At 38.0% G+C, this 26,300-nt stretch overlaps 2 protein-coding genes across 2 annotated transcripts in view; both read right to left on the reverse strand.

Annotated features, from left to right (window-relative positions):
* The window catches only part of LOC309510024 (uncharacterized protein), an 83,457-nt gene extending 74,356 nt beyond the window's left edge, over window positions 1–9,101 (reverse strand). Inside the window, exon 1 of the mRNA XM_082191159.1 lies at window positions 9,074–9,101. The gene's annotated coding sequence lies outside the window, so the exon portion shown is untranslated. The remainder of the gene's footprint in view (window positions 1–9,073) is intronic.
* The window catches only part of LOC309510013 (uncharacterized protein), a gene marked incomplete at its 3' end in the record, with an annotated part of 1,894,646 nt that overhangs the window by 1,106,440 nt on the left and 761,906 nt on the right, over window positions 1–26,300 (reverse strand). The window contains exon 23 of the mRNA XM_082191149.1: window positions 18,827–18,997. Coding sequence (XP_082047275.1) covers window positions 18,827–18,997 — 171 coding nt within the window. The remainder of the gene's footprint in view (window positions 1–18,826; window positions 18,998–26,300) is intronic.

Raw genomic sequence — 26,300 nt, forward strand, 5'->3', positions numbered from 1 at the left:
CTGAAAGATAAGCACAAAAATGTCATCAAAATCCTTTTATATAAAGATATATATGATACATTTTATAACAATCTATTTAGCTCATTATCTCTACCTTTAGGTGTAGGGGAGGGTGTGGATGCACTGGAGGAGGCCTGGATAGTGCGGTTAGCCCAGCTTCCAGTGCCGGCTGCTTTCCTCACAGCGGCTTTGTAGTTTTCATATAACTGCTTACCATACTATGACAAAATCATGACAAAACAAGACCGTTAATAAAGTAGAAGAACTTTTTTTTTTGACAAAGTAAGTAGACAGCTCACAATAGGACCCAACACAATACAGCTACAATTTACAGTATGTTTTTGCATTGTAAACTATAATTAGGGGTTCAAGCACGAAGTGCTGAAACCCTATTGTAATTGTACTGATTTTTATTATTATTAGGGGTTCAAGCACGAAGTGCTGAAACCCTATTGTAATTGTGCTGATTTTTATTATTATTTTTCTTCTGCCGTAAAACGCATCGTGCAGCCCAAACCGTAAGAGCTGGAACCTTGAAACTTTGCCAGATGGTAGTACAAAAATCGAGGAGAGGTTATCAAATTATGACCCCGATTGGCCCATAGGTGGCGCTATAGCAACCAAAAGCGCGAAACTGCTCAGAACTCTTAGACCGTATGTCGTAGACTCAAGTGTCTTATATCATTGGAAAGCTGGACGCCTGACGAACAAAACGTATATCTCCGATTTCATTTCCGCCATGATAGATTTTCCGCCATTTTGAATTTTGTCAAAAACCTACTTTTGCGAACTAGTCCCTGGTTTTTCGCCCGATCGGAACCAAACCAGTGCAGAAATGTTCTCTAGAAACTGAAGATCAATAATTATCGAAAAAAAGTCGAAATTTCGATTCACGGACGCTAAGGGGTGCCAAAACGTACGTTGTGGGAGGGGCCTATTTTACTAAAATGGCTATAACTCCAGAAGTAAATGAGGTATCTTCACCAAACTCGGTACACATATGTATGAGCTCAGTATGAGGTAACAGTAAAAAAATCGCGGCGATTGGCCACATGGTGGCGCTATAATATGAAAAAAACATAAAACAGGCTTTAACCACCTGACCGTTAGTCCGATTGACTTGAAAATTGGTATGCAGTGTCTTGGTCCAAGGTGTCATGTATGTGTATGAGGACATTGGCGTATCTAAAAAAACATGGCCGCCATCGGCCAATGAAGTTTGAGCACCTATTAGACAAGGTTAACGGAGGCCGATCGGAACCAAACTCGGTGGGCATGTTCTACTCATGGCCCTAGAGGTCTGTAAGAATTTTAAAAGAAATCGGCCACTAGTTGGCGCTAACGAGTTTTATGGCTCTGTAATCACGTGGTGTTACACTTATTGTCACAAAATGCATACCATTTGATAGATCTCCTCTTGTTGAACAACTTTGCCTCAAGAACCATTGCTGTCAATCAAACCGTTCATTAAATATTCGTAATTATGTTAAAAACCTACTTTTGCGAACTAGTCCTAGGTTTTTCGCCCGATCGGAACCAAACCAGTCTAGGACAATTCTATGGACTCTCTAGGTCAATAATTATCAAAAAAAAGTTGAACTTTTGCATTTTTCGCATGGCTAACAGGGTCATTTAGAAAATGGGCGTGGTAAAATGCACTCAAAAGCCTATAAATCCTAAACGAAAACTCAGAACTTCACGAAAATTGATGAGCATATGTGTCATAACCTGCTTAAGAAGCATGGAAAATTTTATGGAGAGCGGACCATAGTTGGCGCTATAACTGTTAAAACGCTTTAAAACCATATATTTCCTATGGTAAATTGCCTGTATTTGCTGTAAATGGTGTCTTCTATCATATAATGTTCATATCATAATGTTCAAAACCAGTGCAGCACAATTCTCTGAACTCTCTAGATCAATAATTATCAGAAAAAAAGTTTAACTTCTTCAAAAGGTGATTTTATATGAATATAATGACATATTAAGCCAATAAGTGGTATTTTACTGCCCCCTGCTGTCATTTCATCATACTACTCCCTAATATTGTTATAAAATTCATATTTAGACTTTATAAAATCATTATTTTAACATTTACAATCACATTTTGTCAAAACTCATCTATTGAGTATTACTATTGACAATTGTGTTACACTGAGATATGGAAATGGACGAAAGTAAATGAATGAAATGAAACGAAAGTATAACGGCATTTAAGCCACGCCCCCAAATACAAATTCATTCATAACTCGAAAACGGAAAGTCGTTGCGCGCTCAAATTTTGATGGTGAGGACCTCTCGGGGCTCTTGATCGAAACGTGTCGTCGCGGGCCTCGGGAGCGCGCCCCCCCGCGCATCGCAAGCCCGCGGACCCCCGACTTTGAACGACCGCAACTCCCGACCCAAACCACCCCGAACCTTGTGTGAGAGCTCGTTGGAAAGGGCGCGTCCTTGGCTAGCTTCGATTCAAATGTGGTGTTATTTGCCCTGGGCATTCCAGAGATAATAGCCCGAACAGATATGCCTTATAACAGTCATAACTCCCAGCCCCAATCGCCCAAAAACACCTTGATGGTCTCATTCAACAGGGCTCCTCAAGCACTATCTATGCTCTGAGTTTCAGAATTTTTCGCCTTTTGGTTCCTGAGATATAAGTAAAAAAACAAATTCCCATTCATTCATTCAAACACTTCAACTGTAAAAAAAGCTATAATACCACTGTTGTCCACTAGAGGGAGCAGAAGGATTACGCATGATCTTTTAATTCACTTTCAGTATTGGGAAATAAACAAATGCTTTAAGAAGCAATCTTTTTTATTATGATGTTTTTTTATTTATTATGATGTTTGTATATATATATTTTTTTTTATTATGATTATGAACGGTTTGATTGACATTAGTGATTCTTGAGGCAAAGTTGTTCAAGATGAGGAGATGAAGATATTTTCACAATATCACATCCTAAAAACATTGAAAACATATTTGTCTTTGTGTGTGTGTGTGTGTGTGTGTGTGTGTGTGTGTGTGTGTGTGTGTGTGTGTGTGTGTGTGTGTGTGTGTGTGTGTGTGTGTGTGTGTGTGTGTGTGTGTGTGTGTGTGTGTGAGTTGGTAATCATCACGTTGTGGGGACAAAATGTCCCCACAAGGATGGCAATATCCGAAATCCTTGTTCGTGTGGGGACATTTTTTGGTCCCCATGAGGAAAACGTCTTATAAATCAAAAAAGTGATGTTTTTTCGAAAATGTGAAATTGCAGAAAGTTTTCTGTGATGGGTAGGTTTAGGGGTAGGGTTAGTGTAAGGGAATAGAATATACAGTTTGTACAGTATAAAAATCATTATGTCTATGGAAAGTCCCCATAAAAAATGAAAACACTACATGTGTGTGTGTGTGTGTGTGTGTGTGTGTGTGTGTGTGTGTGTGTGTGTGTGTGTGTGTGTGTGTGTGTGTGTGTGTGTGTGTGTGTGTGTGTGTGTGTGTGTGTGTGGATGTGTTTGTGTTTGTGTGTGTGTCTGTGTGTGTAAGCATGCTTAATGGAAAGAACATGGAGAAACTGCTTTGTTTTACTGGTGGATAAAAAAGTCTTTCAAATGAAAGTGAGTCAATTAGTGGTCTTCTACTGCCCTCTGCAGGACATTCTACTTAATAAAATATTTTCATCTGTGCTTTTGCATTAGTTTTTGGACTATATAAAATTACTTGCATGAAAATCACCTATTATAACACAGTCATGTTTTGTCAAAGTTTATCACTTCATTTTTACTGAGCTCTCAGTTTGAACAATTCTGCCTCTCAGTGATTAATTTGAAATCTGAAAATGGTGTTATACAGAGGAGATTTGCAATTATCATTTTGTTACCTATCTTTTATTTTAAATATCTACATCTACAACAAAATGTGTGTGCATGTGTGTGTTCAAGCATGGTTAGTGTATTAAGTATTATTGTTTAAGTATTATTGTTTTCATTTACATTTTAACCACCAGAAGAAGAACACTCATTGGTTCATTCTGCTCACTAAAATATTATTTTTCATTTTTTTTCCATTTGAAATATTGTTTAAACTTAATAAAATCATTAAAATAACATTTCAAATCATATTTTGTCTGTTTATAAATCCCACAGACTCACATTGGCTGCAATACTAATGTTTTTGTAAAACACAGACCTGATAGTCTAATCTGTGTGTATTGTGCATATATTATTGATATTATTACTATTGCAAATCATGTTATTGTAACTCATATCTTAATAGAATATTATTTGTAATTTTAATTCTTTATTTCTTAATTGTTTTTTTATGATTACTACAGATATTATCACCAAAGATATCAACTACACCTTCACTTTTAGTATTGATACGCTGCACACACAGCACAATCACACACTCACTAATGCATTCAAATAAATGTAATCTTACTGTGCTACTTTATTTGTACATGATTAGAATGAACAGAAATCTAAGAATATTTTTCTTCTTTTGTTAAAGCCATTTCAGACTCCAAGTAAGCATTATATTACTAATCATCTATTTTAAAGGTGCCATACAATTGAAAACTGTATTTATCTTGGCATAGTTGAATGATAAGAGTTCTGGACATGGAACTGACATACCGTGAGCCTCAAACACCATTGTTTCCTCCTTCATGTGTAAATCTCCTGTTTGCAAAAGACCGCTGAAAAATGAGTGAATCCCACCATAACACCGACTGTGACGTTGGAGTCAGGATCATTAATATTTATACCCCCCAAATTTGCATTTTCCAGTCCATGTTCTAGGCCAGGCAGTGTTAATGTGGACCTGCACAGCCGAATCATCAGAAGATCTGCAGGTATTGTGAAAAGCAAGCAAGGACAATAGTGAAAATGGCAGATCATGGATATAAATGCTATGTCTGAGGCTGTGCTGCGGATTTGAGAACTTTTCATTCCATTCCCACAAAAGAGAACTGTCAACAGGCATGGTTGATGTTTACAACAGGATACCTCACCATTTTAATTCAAAGCTGTTAGTTTGCTCTTAACGGAGGCCGATCAGAACGAAACTCGGTGGGCATGTTCGACTCGTGGCCCTAGAGGTCTGTAAGAATTTTGAAAAATCAGCCACTAGTTGACGCTAACAGGTTTTACGGCTATGTAATCACGTGATGCATATCATTTGATAGATCTCCTCATACTGAACAACTTTGCCTCAAGAACTACTGCTGTCAATCAATTTGTTCATTAAATACTTGCGATTATGTTAAAAACCTACTTTTGCGAACTAGTCCTAGGTTTTTCGCCCGATCGGAAATATACCAGTGCAGTACAATTCTCTGGAAGCTCTAGATTATTAATTATATAAAAAACTTTAACTTTACCCATTGGGTAGCCATAACAGGATCATTTACAAAATGTGTATGGCAAAAAACACTCAAAAGCCTGTAAATCCTAAACAAAAACTCAGACAACTCACTAAACTGCCTTATGTGCTTAAAGACCCTAAATGCTTGAACCCCGCTAAATGCTGCTTGCAGCTTTAATTATTATTATTATTATTATTCTTCTGCCGTAAAACGCATCGTGCAGCCCAAACCGTAAGGGCTAGAGCATTGACACTTTGCCAGATGGTAGTACAAAAATCGAGGAGAGGTTATCAAATTATGACCCCGATTGGCCCATAGGTGGCGCTATAGCAACCAAAAGCGCGAAACAGCTCATAACTCATAGACCGTAAGTCGTAGACTCAAGTGTCTTATATCATTGGAAAGCTGGACGCCTGACGAACAAAACGTATATCTCCGATTTCATTTCCGTCATGATAGATTTTCCGCCATTTTGAATTTTGTCAAAAACCTACTTTTGCGAACTAGTCCTAGGTTTTTTGTCCGATCGGAACCAAACCAGTGCAGAATTGTTCTCTGGAGTCTGACAATCAATAATTATCAAAAAAAAGTGGAAATTTTGATTCATGTTCGCTAGGGGGTGCAAAATGAACGTTGTGGGAGGAGCCTATTTTACTAAAATGGCTATAACTCAATAATTAATTGAGTAAACTTCACCAAACTTGGTACACATGTGTAGGAGGTCAATCTGAGGTAACAGTAAAAAAATTGCATCGATTGGCCACATGGTGGCGCTATAAACAAAAAAAAACGTATAAACACCTGACCGTTTTTCCGAATGACTTGAAATTTGGTATGCAGTGTCTTGGGCCAAGAGGCCATGTATGTCTAAAAGGATATTGGCATATCTCGAAAAACATGGCCGCCATTGGTCAATGAGGTTTGAGCACCTATTAAACAAGGTTAACGAAGTCCAATTGTTTTATGAGTTTTATGGCTTTGTAATCACGTGGTGTTGCACACATCCACACAATATGCATATCATTTGATAGATCTGCTCATGCTGAACAACTTTGCCTCAAGAACCATTGCTGTCAATCAAACCGTTCATTAATTATTCGCAAATATGTTAAAAACCTACTTTTGCGAACTAGTCCTAGGTTTTTCGCCCGATCGGAACCAGACCAGTCTAGGACAATTCTCTGGACTCTCTAGATCAATAATTATCAAAAAAAAGTTGAACTTTTGCATTTGGATGGCTGTAATAGGGTCATTTATAAAATGGGCGTGGCAAAATACATTAAAAAGCCTATAAATCCTAAATGAAAACTCAGAACTTCACAAAAATTGGTGAGCATATGTGACATAACATCATTAACAAGCATGCCAAATTTTATGGACATCGGACCAAAGGTGGCGCTATAACTGTTAAAAAGCTTTAAAACCATATATTACCTATGGTGAATTGCCTGCATTGGCTATAAATGGTCTTTTTAATCTATTATGTCAGTTGTTAAATGCTTGCTAAATAAAACTTTATAACTTTTGATGCTTTTGTGCTTAAAAACCTTAAACACCTTAACAGCTTGAACCCCGATAAATGCTGCTTGCAGCTTTAATTTATAATTTAATTTGCTGCAAAAACTTCAAATTAGTGTCTTCTTGCATTGATCATCATTATCTATTTTGGTTTTTGGTGTGTGGCCTGGTTTCTGCTCACCTTTGCAATACGTATCCCAGTCACCCACAGAGTCATGGTCAACTCATCATCACAACACAGATACTTGATGTATTGGGATTCTTTTTGAATTTGAGGATGCTGAAAGCAGATCACAGTGACCATATGAACATGACACACACCTGATATACACACCTGAGAAGGCCAAGATAATAACACTTCATTTAGTTGTTTTCGCTATTGTTTCCCTGTCATTCTCTACAGATTTGTGGAACCATTCATTTTTCAGGGATTGAATCTTTAATCAATGTTTTTTTGTTCTCAAAACAACAAAGGGTTGGGTAACAACTTACTAGGGTTTTCAGTATTAGTTCATGCTTTGCTAATATTCATTTTTCTCCAAATGGACAGTTGGTGATATTAGCATTGTTTTGATTACATATGTTATTGAGCTGCAGTTGCATAGCAGAGACAGTGGATGACACACTAAAATCACAATTTGATTGCCAGTGCCCCTCATGCCACACTTTAGGATTAGTCCTAAATATTGCTAAAATGAACCACAAAAATCTTTTGCTTTATAATTTTGAATTATTTCAAACATACAAAGAATGTATGTCCCTTTTCTGTTGGAGTCGGGGTTTAATTGTGCATGTATTACATTTATTGCATTTTTTGCGTTTTATTTCCCAATTGCTTGACAAACATAAAACACAGCCCACCCTAACCTAATCATAGCCTGAAACACCCTTGATGATTTGTCATGCTTTCTTAATGAGATGACTGAGATAACAAATGATTTTATGTGGGGAGGGAAAGGAGTTAAAATAGCAAGGAAACATTAATTGCAAGTAATAAAGAAGGAGGATTAGGATTGATTGACTTAGAAGCTAAAAAGAAGGCCATAAGGGTAAAAACGATGAAAAAGTATTTATGTGATAAAGTGGAGTATGGATGGAAAGGTTATATGAAGGATGTGCTGGACAAATGTAGTGGATGTGGGGAAGAAGGGCTTTTTATGGGATTGAAAAAGCCGATGTATGACAAAATGCCGCTGTTTTATCAGGAAGTGCTAAGTGTGTGGGCAGAGGTCATATACAGAAATATACAGTATGAGTGTGAAAATATAAATCAAGTCTTAAAACAACCAATATTTTTATATCCGAAAAAATTTTAATGAAAGAGAGAGTGTTTTATGACAAATTGTATATGAAAGCAGGAGTGAGACAAGTTAAGGATATAGCATATGATGTAAGAGGGTTCTTACCTAATAGAGCCTTATATGATTGTGTTTCGGAGTGGGATGATGAAATCGAAATGTCAAAAGTGGACTCGATGTGTGAAAATATTAAGACAAGTCTGCCCAGAGCCTGGGTAGAGAGTATTGAAAATGAAACTGTTAAACCTGGGGAATGGGGATTGCCAGATTTGTATTTTAGAGTTTGTGGTTGCGCAATAAAGACTCTGGATATATGCGGTACAAAGAAATCTCCTCTCACAATAGGCCAATGTCTGGGTATCTGAGAGAAAAACCTGGGCTGCGTTTCCCAAAGCATTGTGAGATAAGTTGATCGTAGAGGACTTTGGTGGCAAATGGTCTTCACGATCAACTTCACAATGCTTCTGGGAAACGCAGCCCTGGACTGGAGCTCAGAGCCACTGCAGAGAGAATTACACAGAGCTGGCCAGTGAAATGAGACAACAGATACTCACTGTCACACATGCCTGGTATTATTATGGTTACAGTTATAATGCATGGATTGATTTGCACAGAAACAGAGTTTGATCAGATCAGAGAAGCTCTTCCTGCACATATTCAAGGTAATGTTCCACAATGGTTTCAGTGTCCCAGGACAGCAGTGAGCTCAACACTGCACAGCTGTGTCTTTAAAACACTTTGGCCAGTGGACAAATGAGAGCTACTTTTGACAGTTTGCATTTCCTCTATTACAGTGGTGAGATATTATACCTTCTATAATAAGAAACCTTATTAGTATTCCAAAGTATTCTAAATTATTTAGAAATGTTACAAATTACTGTATTTTGTAATCTTTAGTAAATAATCTACTTACAAGATAGTGTCTCCAGTTTATAATGTGGATCATTCTTCAACAACCTTCATCTGTGACTCCACAACCCCTCAACCTGTAGAGAACAATGACACACTCTTCACTCTCTCAGTTCAGATCAGATCAGTTTAACACAAGGGTCCGCAGCCGTACTGCAGGGGGTCCGTCAATTAATGCTTGATCACAAATAATTTTTTGTTAAAAAATTAAAACATGGGTAAAAAACATCACTAAGTCAAATTTAAATATAAGCACTCTCAAACGAATGCAAGATCTTCCTCAAACAACCTTCATCTGTGACTCCACAATATTTCAACCTGTAGAGAACAATGACGCTGTGTAAACAGTGTGTAAAATGACCATTTTATTAAAGATTGCAATGTGTGATGTGATTTGAATGTAGTGACAAGCAATTTAATATTTTGAAGATATTTTTGTTTCTAAATATTTGTCCAATAATGATCCATTAATGGCCATTTAAAAGAATATTTTTTTCTAATATGTTTATTACTTATATTACAATTAGATTTCATGCTTAGCATTTAGCATGCTAATATATGCTATTGCTAATTAATAGTTTCGTAGCAATCTAATACAATCTTATAACTCAGTCATGTGACACAAATATAAGAAATTGAATTAATTAATCCAGTTAGGGAACCATATTAAAATCACTTTAAAACTTCTTCATTGGGTTACTTGGAAATGACTTGATTCCACGATGTTGACATTATGTGAACAAATTATCTTTGTTGAACTTAATTGGTTCATGTGGAGCTGATGTGCATGATTCAATCATTTAAATCCAACACACTTTTTCAGTGCATTGTTTTCTGTATCTTAAAAACAATTTTGGATTTACTGTAAATCCCTCTGGTCCTCTTCGTTTAGGGGTCACACTTGGCTCCTTCACAGTCAAAAGTGACCGAAGCCTTAAAATGTCTTTTTTTGTTGCATTTTTTTTTTTTTTTTTAGGAAAACCAATGTAATATATTTTTGTTCAATAAATTTTTTTTATTATTATTTCGAATTTAGAAAGGTTTCTATGGTACTACTAAAAAAAATTATGAGCATTTTGTTCCATTAGAATTCATATTTTTATTATTATTATTTTTCAATAAATGCAACATGTCACATTAGTGCAGGCCTTTAAAATCCATTTTTTGAAGTGAGAAAAGCGTCATCCAGTGGCGTTAAAAAGTAAAAACTTGTGTAATGTCGTGTAACCGCCTGTAGGCTGTACTGTTGCTCACTATATAAATACATAGAGAGGCTTTTTGATTCCCATTGTTTTTTTTAGACATGATTTCTCCATTTTATTAGTTTTTTTAAATTTATTTAGATATATATTTAGACATTCTAAAAGACTATTTTTGTCAAGGTTTAGATAATTTTGTTACATAAGTATCAGGTTTTGCATTATGATTACAATCAAACAATAATGTTTGGTTAGAAAAGGAACACAATGCAAGCATTTTTTGTTAATCAGTATTTGATCATTCAAAAAATCTGACAAAATAAGGGATGGATAGTGATAATTCAAAACACTTTATACAGACATTTTGCAATTAATTGGTATTTTATTCAGTTTAATTCTATAAATGGTAATACAACTTCAGAAGGGAACAGCAATTATGATCTAACAGCAAACAATCATTATCAAACTGTAGGTTAAAAAACAGGAATAAAAATTGAAAGAGAGAGAGAGAGAGAGAGAGAGAGAGAGAGAGAGTGTGAGTGTGTGCGTGTGCATTTGAGCGAGAGAGTCTCTTTTGTATTTTTTAATTTATTGATTTTATTTCGCATATTCTCAAAGTTTGCTGTTGCAGTCTTACCAGTTCATTTCTTACCAGTCTTATTTGCACTCTTGATGTGTTAAGAGTGTCACTCCTTCATTGCTGTGCACTTTTTTTCTGCACAGCGGCTGATTTGTAGTTTGTACCACCAAAAGTTTCTCTGAGTTTTCGTATTTCCCATTCATTTCCTGTCGGTCATTTTTGAAGGAACCAAGTGTGACACTTTTTTTTTACGACCCTTTACCATATCCGAATCATGTCTATGATTATTTTGTGTGTGTTCACAAAGCTAATACAACAATCGTCACCAAGTGTCATCCCATTCAGATGAAGCAAAAAAATTAAATTAAAAACGTGTTCAGTCATTTTTAAACCGAAGAGGATCAGAGAATGTCAACATTGAAAAGTGGAAGATTAATCAATTTGTTAAAGAAATTGTAATTATTAGAAACCTTTTTGTCCCTGATATTATTATATTTTTTCTATTTCTTTTTCCTTTTTTATATTGTGCTCTGTTCTTTAGGACATTTATTATAGTTTTGTTTTGTCTTATTGTAATGATATTTACTGCAATACAAAACTTTACTTCCGCATTCCTCGATTCCTATGGAAGTCTGTGGGTGTTGTAACTCTGTCAGTTCAAAAACACTGTTGTTTTAATATAACATTTATACTTTGTGTATTTGTGTAATGTTTTGTCTTGTTTGTGATGTGGAGTAATTATATATATATACTATATAGTACTGTGCAAAAGTCTTAGGCATGTTAATCATTTTTCTGTTTCTTCATGTAATCACAGACGGACTCGATGATGGTGAGATCAGATCATACCGGCTGTTGTCAGATTCCTTGTGCATACACAAATCTCACTGGATTATTACAATTAATGGCAAAAAGAATGTTTGGAAATCTAAACTGATATTTCCTACTGACACATTACAGCAAAATGGGAGGGGGGGGGGGGGGGGGGGGGGTATTAACATGCCTAAGACTTTTGCACAGTACTGTATACACTGGGGAGAACATTTATGTTTTAGGATTAGCATGTTTAATCAAGCATTGGCTCACCTGTGATGTTCACTGATTTAACTGAATATTTATTTATTGTGCATTTGGACTGAAGTAAGAATCACTTGTAATTTATTGTTTAACTGAGTGTCTATGAATCACACATAAAATACTGGTTTTGGTTTTCCTGGTCAAACTATAATTGTACAGAAAATGAGCTCTCAATGAAATGTATTCAATTGTCTCTCATTTGTGTTGTGTGGATGTGTAATTGTTTGGTTGGACTCCTTCTTCAGGGGCCCGTTCTTCGTACATCGCTAACTCAGTTAGCTGGATTTGATTGTTGGCGATTTGGCATGATCTTGGATTGTTTGGTTCTTCGACGCTCATCCTGGACTTGCTGTCATAGCAACAGGTGCGCGATCTTAAACCTGCTCGGGAGCAGAGGCTTATTTCATGTTAACAGGATTAGACTGCGGCTTCATAAGCGGAGCTGATACGGGAAGTCCAGCGCAGCGCGATAGTGCACTTTCAGAGATATATCTTTTTTTCTCGTGACTCGTGAGATTGTCGTTTACATTATTAATTTGTTGGAAACGCATATTTATTTTCGACTTGTCGGAGTCGGGCTTTAACTACAGCACAAACTGTTTGCATTGCCCTAAGATTATTTGCGAGTGGCTCTTTCCTTTACACTATTGGAGATGCGGAGAACTTGATGGAAAGTGCTGTCTGTCGTGTCATTCGGAGTTTACCTGGCGCTTTTAGGTTTAAAAAACAGTTTTAGGTTTTTTTGTGGCATTTCCAAGCCACTTAAGACCCAATGTTGTAAAGCAGTTTTTTTTAAAGCAGTTTTTTTTTTTTTTTTTGGCTATCATAATTTTTAATGAAGATCATGCCATCATGACCATGCCGATTACAGTATGTGTCACTCAGGCTTCACTAACGTGATTGGTACCATAGACTATAGGCTAGCATAGACTGCCATCAAGGCCTCAATGAAGGGGATTATGTGAACAGAAAGGGGGTTCACATGTAAATGTGCAGCCCAGTTACTATTGGGATTCTTAATATTCCAGATTAATAATATTATATCAAATTTAAAAAAGGCAGTTGACTAAAATCTTCCATATCACAAATGTGAAAGCAAAATGGCCAGGATCTGTGCATGACTTAAGAATTTTCAGAAATTCACATTTATGCACATTATTTGAAAGTGGTAAGGAAAGTTCCACAATTAAATATCAAGCTCACTGTATTACATACACTTATGCTGATCCTAACAGAACTGCATTTTTCACAGGTGATTATGACATGTTCCTGCCTGCAGACAGGTGTTTATGACCCCCATTCCCTGACCCAAATCAGTTACAGTGCAGCTCTAGCCACGACAAGGGCACACAATGAAATGAACTTTGGCTAACTAAAGGGAAGATTTCAGTGTCTGATAAGTCTGAGGGTTGCACACCTGACAGGGCCTGTGACATTGTTGCATGTGCCATATTACACAACATTGCAAAAAAAAAAAAAAAAAAAAAACCTTTTCATTATATGTTTAATAAAAGACCAATATACTTAGTTCCTTGAGTTTTATTTCAATTGTTCTTTGTAAAGAAAAGCCAGTGGTCAAGTGCCTGCAACAAGAGATATTAGACACATGCCTCATGCAACAAATAAAAAGGAAAAGTTGTCTATACACTGCCCACCTGTAGGCCTATGTCTCCTCTGTCTGTGCAGACTCTTCTGTAGGCCTTTCTGTAGATGTGGAATCCTGCAACTTATATTGCAGCCATAAAGCATACAAGTATAAATGAAGTAAAGTTATTTATGCACTTGCAGGTAGGCTAGTTCCTCCATATGACAGTTATCTGAGAGGGTTTATTCACTGTCCAGTGCAATGGAAACAAATGGACATTACAAAGTCTTATACTTTCTTTCCTTTGGAAAGTTAGAAAATGTCCACTTACTGCACATATTTCAGCCACCACTTTCTTGGGAACAGATACAAGTGTTGGTGTATTATGTAAAGGTGCACAAAAGAGGATAAAATATATATATATATATATTTTTACATTAACATAAGTTAAAAGCAATTCATCATTACTCAAGATTTAACAGTTGAAATGACTACACGGCCTTAATTTAATGCAGCAAAACATATTTTACAGTGTAAGCAACTAAGATCTTTTTTTTTTTTTTTTTTTGCCTTTTTCTTGGTTGCTTTTATAAACAGACAACCATTTATTTAACAGTGCCTTTTATAAAAGAGACTATAATATAGGCTAACTAAAAATTACCATTATGTAGAATATTTTTGTACTTCACTTTTATTTGTTCCCATGTTCTAGTGTGGTGACTCTGACATTACAATGAACAAAGTAATTATGCAATTATTAAAATACAAATATATAGGCTAATAAGTGATAAAAACATCTAACATGGCCACTTCTAACGGATTTAAATTGTCTGCTACTTTTTGCCAGCCCTCTCTCCTGGCTTTTGCAGACGTTAAGGTGTTCCCTGGCGTTTTAATTAAACATTAAAATTCCGAATAAACTTCGACTATTAGTTCTTGCTCTGCTGAGGAGAAAAACTGAGCGCGCTCTTTGGCCACGCTGAACAGCCAATAGCAGCGTTGCTGATCAATGTTTCTACTATCGATACATATCCCCTTTTAACCCAGCGCATGAACGCGCAATTATCTCACTAACTCAATCCAGCGATACTAATCATAACTGGCAGGTGTGTTCCAAGAACCTAATTAGCCAGATCATGATTACCACGATGATATCATCTTGGATGTCTCATTTGATCTCGGATGTTCTAAGCAACGTACGAACAAGCTAGAGTTTAACAAGCAAAGTTGGTGATCACTGAGTAAAAAAGTTAAAAACTATTAAATAACTAATACATAATATATTTATTACCAAGGACAAAATATATATGTGTTTATCAGAGAGACAATCTTACCACAGTGTGTCCAGTCTACAGTGAGGATCCTCCAGTACAGCAGAGAGCAGATGAACTGAATCTCCTAGTTTATTCCCAGACAGATCCAGATCTCTCAGGTGTGAGGGGTTTGATCTCAGAGCTGAAGCCAGAGCAGAACAACCTTCATCTGTGACTCCACAATCCCTCAACCTGTAGACAACCTGTCCCGCAATGAATGAAGCAAAATTCAATGTGCAAATTGAAAATGCATTCCACCCTGTCAATCACTACGTGAAGTTGGCCCCGCCCCGCCCCTCCCTCCCTCCCTCCCTCCCTCCCTCCCTCCCTCCCTCCCTCCCTCCCTCCCTCCCTGTCAATGACTGTGTGAAGTTGGCCCCGCCCCCTCCCCCCCTGTCAATCACTGTGTGAAGTCATAAGGTATCCTTGAGAGTTAAACAAATGACAAACTAAAACAATACCCTTTTCAAACCAGCTTTTAAAAAAATACTTGTGTTTATACAAAATACAACGATTATTCCAAATAAGAAAACGGTGCGGAGAGAAGTTGTGCTTGTAGATCAGTTTCCAAGCCAATAAAGCTTGAGCATGAAAGGCAGAAAGTTTCACTGGCAATTTGTCAATTTTATAATCACACATTAGTAAAAAAGAAAGACCCCCAAGTCGGTCAAAAATAAAATTAGGAATAAAATTCCACAAAGAAGGTTTTTTGAAACAAAATTTTAACCCATTAATTTTGAGGGTATTAGTATGCTCAATATTGTATTGAGATGATGTTCTAACCTGTGTAGTAGTAGTACTGATAAATAGTAATAAGTAATTATCAATGAATAATTATTTACATAAATGTGAATCTTAAGTTATCCTAGTTTCTCTCTACATACATGCAAAATAGTTAATTTTACAACATTTTAAATCACATGATTTTAAACCTAAATTTGATGGATTAATAGCATGTGGTCACCGCAAGTTTTTTTTAAAAAAAATTTTTATGCGTGTATACAGAACATTTTAAAATTAAGCCATTTTATTTTATTCAGGTCATATTTGCTGTTGAGTGGAAGCAAGCACTTTGATGGCATACGTCACAGTCACGTGGCGTTGGCGCTGTATCAAGTCGGACAAAATTTCTAACCGGCATGCACTGCTTCAAGTCAGCCGCCGATCGGTCTGCGCAGACCTGCATGAAGTCGAACAAGCCTTGTGTGAAGTTGGCCCCGTCCCCTCCCACCAATCACTGTGTGAAGTTGGCCCCGCCCCCTCCCACCCTGTCAATCACTGTGTGAAGTTGGCCCCGCCCCCTCCCACCCTGTCAACCACTGTGTGAAATTGACCCCGCCCCCTCCCACCCTGTCAATCACTGTGTGAAGTTGGCCCCACCCCCTCCCTGTCAATCACTGTGTGAAGTTGGCCCCGCCCCCTCCCTGTCAATCACTGTGTGAAGTTGGCCCTGCCCCCTCCCTCCCTGTCAATCACTGTGTGAAGTTGGCCCCGCCCCCTCCCTGTCAATCACTGTGTGAAGTTGGCCCCCCGGTGACGTCATCATAAGTCCTCCTGGGAAGTCGTGTTTACGGCAGTGCGTTCAAGTCACTTTCGTCAGAATAAGATGGCGGTGTACTTTCTCTTAATTAATTACATATAAATACAGCAAGGTTCTTAAACTAGTTCTAGAAAATGAAGAACAAAGAAATGTGCATCAGGTGTACTTAGCTTTTTTATATTTTTTATTAATTTATGAAGCCACTGCAAACTTAAAATATGTTAAAATATATGTATTCAATTTACATATTAAAACTAGTGTATGAAATGGCAAATGTAAATAATATAATTGAATTTGAATTTTGTACCAAACGTTGCACAAATGTAATGGAAAACATAAATTTAAATACAGAAATGCATTGCCATTTTACATATTACATTTCAAATTGAATATTGCTACCCATATGCTTCCGTAGAACGCGAAACAATGATGATGATAAATAATAACAGAACGTAGGCAACAACGTTGTGGATACACTTACCCAAAACCCTCCATAACTTTTCAATTAATTTCACATTTATTTGTATAGTGCTTTTCACAATACATATTGTTTCAAAGCAGCTTTACAGAAAATGCACATCTACATTATAATTTAGAGTGATCTGTTATCAGAGGTGACTGTGTGCAAGTTATGTATTTCAGAAATGTACATACACAAAATCACACAGTTAGCTAATAATGTAATAATAATTTTTTTTTAATAAATTTTATTTAATTTATAACTGGCACTAATTCAGAATAAAATAGTCGGATGGCAAATAAATAAATGACAGACAGTAACATACGTAAAGTATTAACATAATTTTATTATGTAAGCTTTATTTTACACCTCAAACGACAAGGAAATTTATAGTCATATTTATAGTGCTAATATTAATTTGCGAGTCCACAAACTCATTCTCTTAAATGGCTTGGGTCTGCAGAGCATTCACAGCGTACAGTATACGGACTGAATGCCCCTGACCTGAAGCTTTTATATCAAGACCATTTTCATGTGTATCACTTATTTCTATTATTTGCGTTGCCTTAAACTTCATGCTTGCAGTTTAACACATAAGTGTTTATTACCACAACAATAAATAAGTGTCTTTAGAAATGTTATAATATATATTATAATGAAAAAGACTAATAAAATTGTCTCTTCATATTAAATGGATAACAATATATGTCTGGACACTTGAAAAATGTGTAATAATGGGGCCTATAAAACTTAAACATTTAATGATTTATAAGCATTTCACATATTTCTACACTAATTATACAAAACTATTCTGCCAGTGCACCATACTGTACAAATGAACTAGATCAATGTTCATTCTTGTCTGAAACTTTGGAGGAGACAAATATGAGACCACCAGGGTCTTTAGTTTAGGGAAAAACTCTGAGCACAGTGTGTGATGTTGTTGAGATCACTTCTAAACTTCAAAAGAGACAAATGTGAGCGATCCCGAGTTTCTACAGAGAGAAATCTGAGCACAGTGTGTGATGTTGCTGAGATTTCTTCTAAACTTTAGAGGAGACAAATATGAAACCACCAGTATGAAGGGCCGTATAGGAAACAATTATTGAAAAGCCTCAACACTAGTGAAACAAAAAACATTGATCAACCTTGGTGAAATTCATTCATACGCATTACTGAAATAAGAAAAGATTTCGGTAGTTGATGATGGCTAATTTCCCTTGAAAAGGAAGTTGTGTGTCCGCACTTCTGTTTAATTTGGCGCGTCTCACAAACTCTTTTAAGCAATGTCTGTTAGTTGTAACGAGTTGTATGGGAAGCCAAACACACCAATAGTGGGACGAAACGGAGCGGTGTTACAGAGCTCGTGCCGTGCTGACATCATCGGTGCGGCTCAATGGACCGAGCTGTGTGACCGACTCGACATCGCAGGGAGGACGTGTTTGCTAGCGAAACCGAATGGACAGAGCAAACTAATCTCACCAGCGCGACGCTGACCATGTTACTTTATTCATTACTGCTCCGCAGAAGTTCAGGTGTTTTCCCTGCATATAAGATAATGAAGATCAGCATGAAGTTATTACATTTCTTTTGCTTATTATCTTTCATATTAGTACATTAGTAGTGTTAGAAAAGCTACTTTGAAGAATTGTATTTTTGTAGCCACGGAAAGAGCCGTTCAAAGCAGAAACTTCAACGATTAAGGACTGTGCAGTGCCGGGGGAACTATAGGATCAGATTATTGTTATTAAATTATTAAATAATATAAACAATAAAATTATTGAACATAATGAATAATGAAATACTCACTAAATTGAAAGGATATATTTTAAAAAGAATGTAAAAATGAACACTAATACCAGATCATGAGATTAGACATTTGTGTACACCTGTGATTTCTGTGCTGAGATTTAGTGTTTACAGAACATTTTACAAGCTAATTTTAGTCCTAAAATTCTTACTGAGGACAAAGACATGTGTGACAATCAGAGAGTTCATCTTACCCCAGTGTCTCCAGTTTACAGTGAGGATCCTCCAGTACAGCAGAGAGCAGATGAACTGAATCTCCTAGTTTATTCTCAGACAGATCCAGATCTCTCAGGTGTGAGGGGTTTGATCTCAGAGCTGAAGCCAGAGCAGAACAACCTTCATCTGTGACTCCACAATCACACAACCTGTAGAGAACAATGACACACTCTTCACTCTCTCAGTTCAGATCAACACGTACAAGCCACAATTCTACACAGACTATACATATGTCTAAATTTCAATTGGAGATTTATCAGTCATAAAAAAATAAAGAAATTCAAAAAGCTTTCAACACATGTGCTTCATAAATCCAACAGTTCTAAATGAGCTCAAACACAACTACACCTCTTCTCTGTGACAGACTCATCGTGAAGATGAAAGCACACAAGAGTATGGTAGGTTAACTACTGACTATAAGTAACTTTGCAACTACATGCCAACTTATTCTAACCCTAACCCTACCAGTCTACTAATAAATCTATTAACACTCCAATGGGAGTTAGTAGACATGTGCAACTGTACTGATAGTCAACAGAATGTGTTCAAGGGACCATTAAAATAAAGTGAAACCAATATGGTCTAACCTAAATTGATAATTATTGTAATGTTTACGATTTATAACATGTGACGTTATGTTATATTATTTCCACATGTGATGTGTTTTAGTTTGAAAGCGGACATTGTTCATTCAGTCCACAAGGGGGCGCGTTAGTTTTGGTTCTGTTGTGTTTGGACTGCGTAAGCGGGGGAGAAGAAAAGGGATCGAAAAAAATAGAAATGTAAACAATTGCAACGGAGATTTATAAGTTCACTAAAAGATCTAAAAGCTGCTTTGCTGTGTCAGAGTTTTATTCAGAAACTTTACACTGGCGACGAGGATTCAACTTTTACCCCCTCTCTTCGAACATGGAAGCTACACTGCCGTCATTCCCTGCTTTTGATAGAAGAAGTGGTTGCAGCGCTTTGAAAACTTCATAGTTGCTCTGGATATAAAAGATAATACAAGGAAACGTGCAATGCTTTTGCATTATGCTGGAGATGGTGTACAGGACATTTTTGACACTTTCTGACACCGGAGAAGCAAAGGACTATAAATGCGCAAAAGACAAGCTAGGTGAGTACTTTTCCCCTAAAATTAACATCGCCTATGAGACTTACAAATTCAGACAAGCCAAACAACTAGCAGGGGAAACACTTGACTCCTATCACGTAAGGCTACGGCATTTAGCAGCAACATGTGATTTTCCGGATGTTGAAAGAGAGATTAAAACTATGATCATTCAAACGTGCACGTGCAATAAATTGCGGCGTCAAGCACTACAGCAACCGGAGATGACGTTGACGGGCCTCCTGTCACTTGGCAGAACCATAGCACTTGCTGAGACTCAAGCATCAGGAATGGAACAAACACAACAAGGTGCAGTACAAGAAAATCCACGGGAAGACGTTATGGCCGTTGAAATGGGAAGAGGGGCGGGAAAGAAAAGATGCTACAACTGCTCCGGTACCTTTCCACACCTTGAGGGAATGGTATGCCCAGCACGGGGGAAAAGATGCAACGCTTGTGGAAAACAAGGACATTTTGCAAAATGTTGTCGCTCTAAATGGCCACAAAACAACATCAGAGGCAGACATGAAGTGCATTATGTACACACCAGTGGAAACAGCAGCACTACATCCCAAACAGCAGGTACCGCAGACACAGAGTCCTCTGAGGAATATGTATACACAATTACCCGACCAAAAACGAATCTCCCACATGCAAAGATAAAGGTCAGTGACTGTAATATAAAAGTGATGCTTGATTCTGGAGCAACTGTAAACATCATTGATGAAGCAACTTATCAGAGACTGAGACGTAAGCCCTCACTCACTAAATGCACAATTCCCATCTTTCCGTATGGTTCAAGCACCCCACTGCCTACCCTGGGAAAATTCACCTCACTGGTGGAATCCAAATCACGATTCACAAACGCAACTTTCCAAGTACTTCAAGGCAGTAACGGCAGTTTACTTGGCTATGACACTGCCAGTCAATTGGGACTAATCAAAGTTGCTAACACACTCCACACAGCTCCAGAGCAGTCAGTGCAGTCACCACAGCCTATGACAACCTCAAACCAGACGGAGATGAACGCAATTGGTGATCTCCTCACTGAGTATGGTGACCTCTTTTGTGGGATGGGAAAATTAAAGGACTTTCAAGTCAAGCTGCACATAAAGAAAGACGTTCCTCCAGTCACGCAACCTCACAGAAGAGTACCGTTCCATATCAGGAAGCGAATTGAAGCTGAATTACAACGTTTAGAGAAACTTGACATCATCGAAAAAGTGGACGGGCCCACTCCATGGGTTTCTCCAATTGTTCCTGTTCCAAAGCCAAAAGACCCAGAAGCAGTGCGAATTTGTGTGGACATGAGGATACCAAATCAAGCCATCGAACGAGAAAGACATCTCACACCTACAGTAGATGACGTAATACAAGCGCTCAATGGAGCCAGGTTCTTCTCAAAACTGGATTTAAACTGTGGATATCATCAGCTGGAACTGGAGCCATCATCACGATATATCACAACATTCTCCACTCATGTAGGACTGCAACGTTATAAAAGACTGAGTTTTGGAGTGTCCTCGGCAGCAGAGGTATTTCAAAATGCAATTCAGCAAGCCCTGGATGGTATCCCAGGAGTTATTAATCTGAGTGATGACATTCTGGTGTTTGGTAGAACGAAAGCTAGCCATGATCAAGCTTTAAGGGCAACATTTTAGCGACTTAAGGAGAAGAACCTGACTCTTAACAAGGCCAAATGCTCCTACGCACAAACCACTTTGGACTTCTTTGGTTACACATTCTCAGATGGGGTTTTTTCTCCTGATCCCAAGAAAGTTCAGGCGCTACATGATGCTGCTTCCCCAACCAATGCCAGCGAGGTCCGCAGTCTTCTCGGCATGGCAAATTACAGTGCCCGCTTCATCAAAGATTTTGCCACTATAACTCAACCTTTGAGGGAACTTACAAAAAAACAGGTTCGCTGGACTTGGACAGAGGAACACCAGAAGTGCCTTGATAAAATGAAACAAAGTCTAACAAGTGATGCTGTCATGACATATTTTGACCCGTACAAACTAACTGAACTGGTGGTTGATGCAAGTCCCGTGGGTCTTGGGGCCGTGTTGGCACAGAGAAATGGCCAATATGAACCAGCCAGAGTGATAAGCTATGCAAGCAGAGCCCTGTCACCCATCGAACAAAAGTACTCACAAACCGAACGTGAGGCTCTCGCTATTGTGTGGGGCTGTGAGCATTTTCACATGTATCTTTATGGGGCACCATTTACCCTTGTCAGTGACCACAAACCTTTGGAATGGATTTTCAATAACCCCAAATCCAAGCCGCCTGCTCGTATAGAACGCTGGAGTCTACGCCTTCAGCTTTACAACTACACAGTCCGTTACAAGTCTGGCAAGGACAACCCAGCGGATTACATGTCACGCCACCCCACACGTTTCACATGTCTTTCAGGAGGTTTCAAACACCGAACAACAAGTGGAAGAATACGTCAACTTCCTTACTGAAAACGCCGTCCCTAAGGCAATGACATTAACAGAAATTCAGCATGCAACCACAGCTGACCCCACTCTATGCAAAGTCATCCAATTCATCAAAGAAGGCTCATGGGGGTCGCTGTCTGTAAAACAGGATTTTGCTGATGGAGTTGATGGTGCTGTAATGAAATCATTCCATAAAATCAAAGATGAACTGACAGTAAATGCAACTGATGACACTGTACTGCGTGGCACAAAGATCGTAATCCCTCAATCGTTACAAGTCAGGGCGATATCACTTGCACACGAAGGCCACCAGGGGCTGGTCAAAACAAAGAAACTGATCAGGGAGAAAGTTTGGTTCCCTGGCATTGACAGACAGGTAGAAACCATGATAGCTGGCTGCATCCCATGTCAGGCCGTTGTGCCCAATCACACACAAGAACCTCTCCGCATGTCTGAGCTGCCTTCTTCACCATGGGAAAAAGTTGGTGTAGATTTTTGTGGTCCGTTCCCCTCCGGTGATTACCTTTTGGTGGTCATTGATGAATACTCCAGATATCCAGAGGTGGAGATTCTGCAATCCACGTCAGCCAGAGCCACAATTCCTAAACTTGACAAAATATTCTCGACACTGGGAATTCCGCTAGAGGTCAAAACAGACAATGGCCCACCCTTCCAAAGCTCAGAATTTGCAAATTTCGCAACATATCTAGGCTTCAGACATAGGACGATAACTCCACTCTGGCCTCAGGCTAATGCAGAGGCTGAACGTTTTATGCGTACCCTTGAAAAGGCTATACTTGCTACACATGTTGAAGGCCGCCCATGGAAACAGACTCTATACGCGTTCCTCCGAAATTACCGTGCCACGCCTCACTGTTCGACTGGAATGGCTCCTGCTGATGTGCTGTTTGGGAGGCCCCTTCGAATCAAGCTACCTGGATCTCCTCTTTCCTTCCAGTCTCTGACGCATGCACCACTACGACAGGCAGATGCCCTGGCAAAGAACAGGATGAAACAAAATGCTGACCGGATGCGCCGTGTTGCTCCGTTGGCTCTGAGAGTGGGCGATGTGGTCCTGTGTCGTCAAAAGAAGGAAGGGAAGCTATGCCCTGCCTACAACCCCCAGCCATACAAGGTTATTGCTGTCAAAGGTTCCATGGTGACAGCCAAATGCAATAACCATGTCATCACCAGAAATTCATCCCACTTCAAGACTCTACCAGCAAATGCAAAGCACTCCTCTCAGTCGTGTGGTTTGAAAGTCATGAGTGGTGGACAAGATGCCATGAACTGGACTGAAACTCTTCCTGAACAAACCCCAGAACCCTTAGCCCCTGACCCCCCTGGGTCACAGTCACCTGTTCGCAGATACCCAGTCAGGATGAATAGAAGACCCCCATCACACCTCACTGACTTTAAATAATGTGGACAGTTTTCAAAAAAAAAAAAAAAAAAAGTAACGAAAGGAGGGTTGTAATGTTTACGATTTATAACATGTGACGTTATGTTATATTATTTCCACATGTGATGTGTTTTAGTTTGAAAGCGGACATTGTTCATTCAGTCCACAAGGGGGCGCGTTAGTTTTGGTTCTGTTGTGTTTGGACTGCGTAAGCGGGGGAGAAGAAAAGGGATCGAAAAAAATAGAAATGTAAACAATTGCAACGGAGATTTATAAGTTCACTAAAAGATCTAAAAGCTGCTTTGCTGTGTCAGAGTTTTATTCAGAAACTTTACAATTATGACAACACTGTTGCTGACAGTGAACATACCATGAGGTTTTACTGGATATGCAGTGATTGCTTCTGTCTTCCTAATGCTACCTTCTGCCTCTCTGTTTTGCTCTTGCACACAATCTACTTCATGCCTTCTGTCCTCTGATTGATAGTTTATACTTTTTTTTAATCAAATAAAGTATTTTTTGCTGAGAAATGATTTATTAATGATTCATGATTTTTATAAATTAATGTAAGAAACATTTACTGGACTGAAGCAACTGGGTTTATTGATTATTCACCATTTGTTAATGTTAAAAATTAAAAAAAAATTGACATTTTTTCATGTTAATATAAATGTCAAATATGACACAACAGGCTTTTGGGGAACATTTTCCATCTCTTAATTATTATTGATTTGCATTGAATTGCATATATGTGTCAGGCAGTGTTGGGAAAGTTCACTTTCTACATGAACTAGTTCAGTTCTTTTTTTCCATATGTTGCTGCAAACTATTATTTTTCAAAATTATTGCCACAGCCCATATAAAACCACAGACAGCAATTATGTTATCAGTTTTAACACTGAAACTATGCGTCAGATTTCATCTTCATATCCAATTTTAAAATCCTTATCCAACCAGGGTTTACATAGCATTGAGGGTAGGGTTGCCAACTAAACAAATGCGGGACAATCGTGCATGGTTCTTTACAGGAAAATGAGGGACACTCAAAAATATTTGTAGGCTATAGGCTAGGCCAACATAACACAGTAGGCCTATATGTCATTTCAGGTTTGTATGTGTTCAAAAGGTTTTCAGACAACACATTTGTTTTGATTAAAGTCATATTACACACAAACCATAGTTCAAAATAATAGCATTTATCTGAAATACAAAGCTTTTGTAATTATACACTACTTTTAAAGAAATGAATAGCCTCCTTTTATTCAGCAAGTACATTTATAATGCTACGTTTTTTTATTTCGGATAAATTTACTTTGAACCTTTTATTCATCAAAGAATCCTGTTTTTTTTTTTTTTTCATTAATAATAATCAGAAATGTTTCTTGGTCAGCAAATCACATCAGTATATTATTCGACTCAGGATGATTTGATGCTTTCTTGCGTGGCTGGATGTATGTTGGACTCACAATAATCACGTTGTTTGAATTCGTTAAAACTGATTTGCCGAAATCAAAACCCAGTCGGACAGTGAAAGGGATTTGCCGTTAGCGCGAGTCCGGATCGAAGCGACCAGACAGCGGAGGATTCTGTGTGGAAATCAAACAATGATTTGTCCCAAAATAATAATTAATTCTCAATTTAGAGTTTGTTATTCGTATGGTCTGATCTCTGGGTCTGATGCGCGTGAGTGTGGACTGTGATTGGATGATGACCGGTGTCGTGATCAAGTGTTGCTGTTGTATCAGATTCAGTCATACATCAGTGGTTAGATCAGCGTCAATAAACGGGACAACGGAGGTTCCGAACGGGACAAATACATTTCTATAGAAATCTTGCACCCTTTTGAACGAAGTTAAACTGAGAGAGCGTGCCGTTCACAGACACCAGAATGAACGAGTTCACAGTAACGTTCATCAGGCAGTAACAGAGTACGTTCAGTTCACGTTCGCCCAAAATATGAACGAGTTCATGAACTATCTATCGTTCAATGAACGCGTTCAGGCACAACACCGGTGTCAAGGTTTTAGACTTATGTTTGGCCACATAGATTATATATGTTCATTGTGTCTCTTGTTGGTTTTACTTTGCTCAGTGTTTCCAGTGCCATGACCAAGTCTAGGTCATTCTCTTGCTGTGCCTCTTTTGGAGTTATCTAAATCTAATTTGTGTACCTGGTATGGTTCCTTTGTTTTGTTTAATTGACTTTTGCTCTTTGAAATTTTGGAGTACTCACAGATCTTTTTGTGAACTTTTTTTCAAATTCCTTCTGGATTTACTTTGTGGACTTTTTGGATTTACTTTTTGGAACTGTTGTCAATCAATTTGTGGAAGTTTTTTGGAGTTTACTTTTTGGCTTTATCCTAGGAAAGTTTGGACATTCCTTTTCATCAAATAAAAGATTTGAAGATATTTCCCAGAACTGTCATCTGGTTTTCTGCATTTGGGTTCACCTTTTGACTGTGTTCAAGTTTTCACACTAGTCCTAACCCTGTGTT

The sequence above is a fragment of the Leuciscus leuciscus genome (assembly GCF_965113295.1).
Source record: "Leuciscus leuciscus genome assembly, contig: SUPER_11_unloc_1, whole genome shotgun sequence".
Taxonomy (NCBI): Eukaryota; Metazoa; Chordata; class Actinopteri; order Cypriniformes; family Leuciscidae; genus Leuciscus; species Leuciscus leuciscus.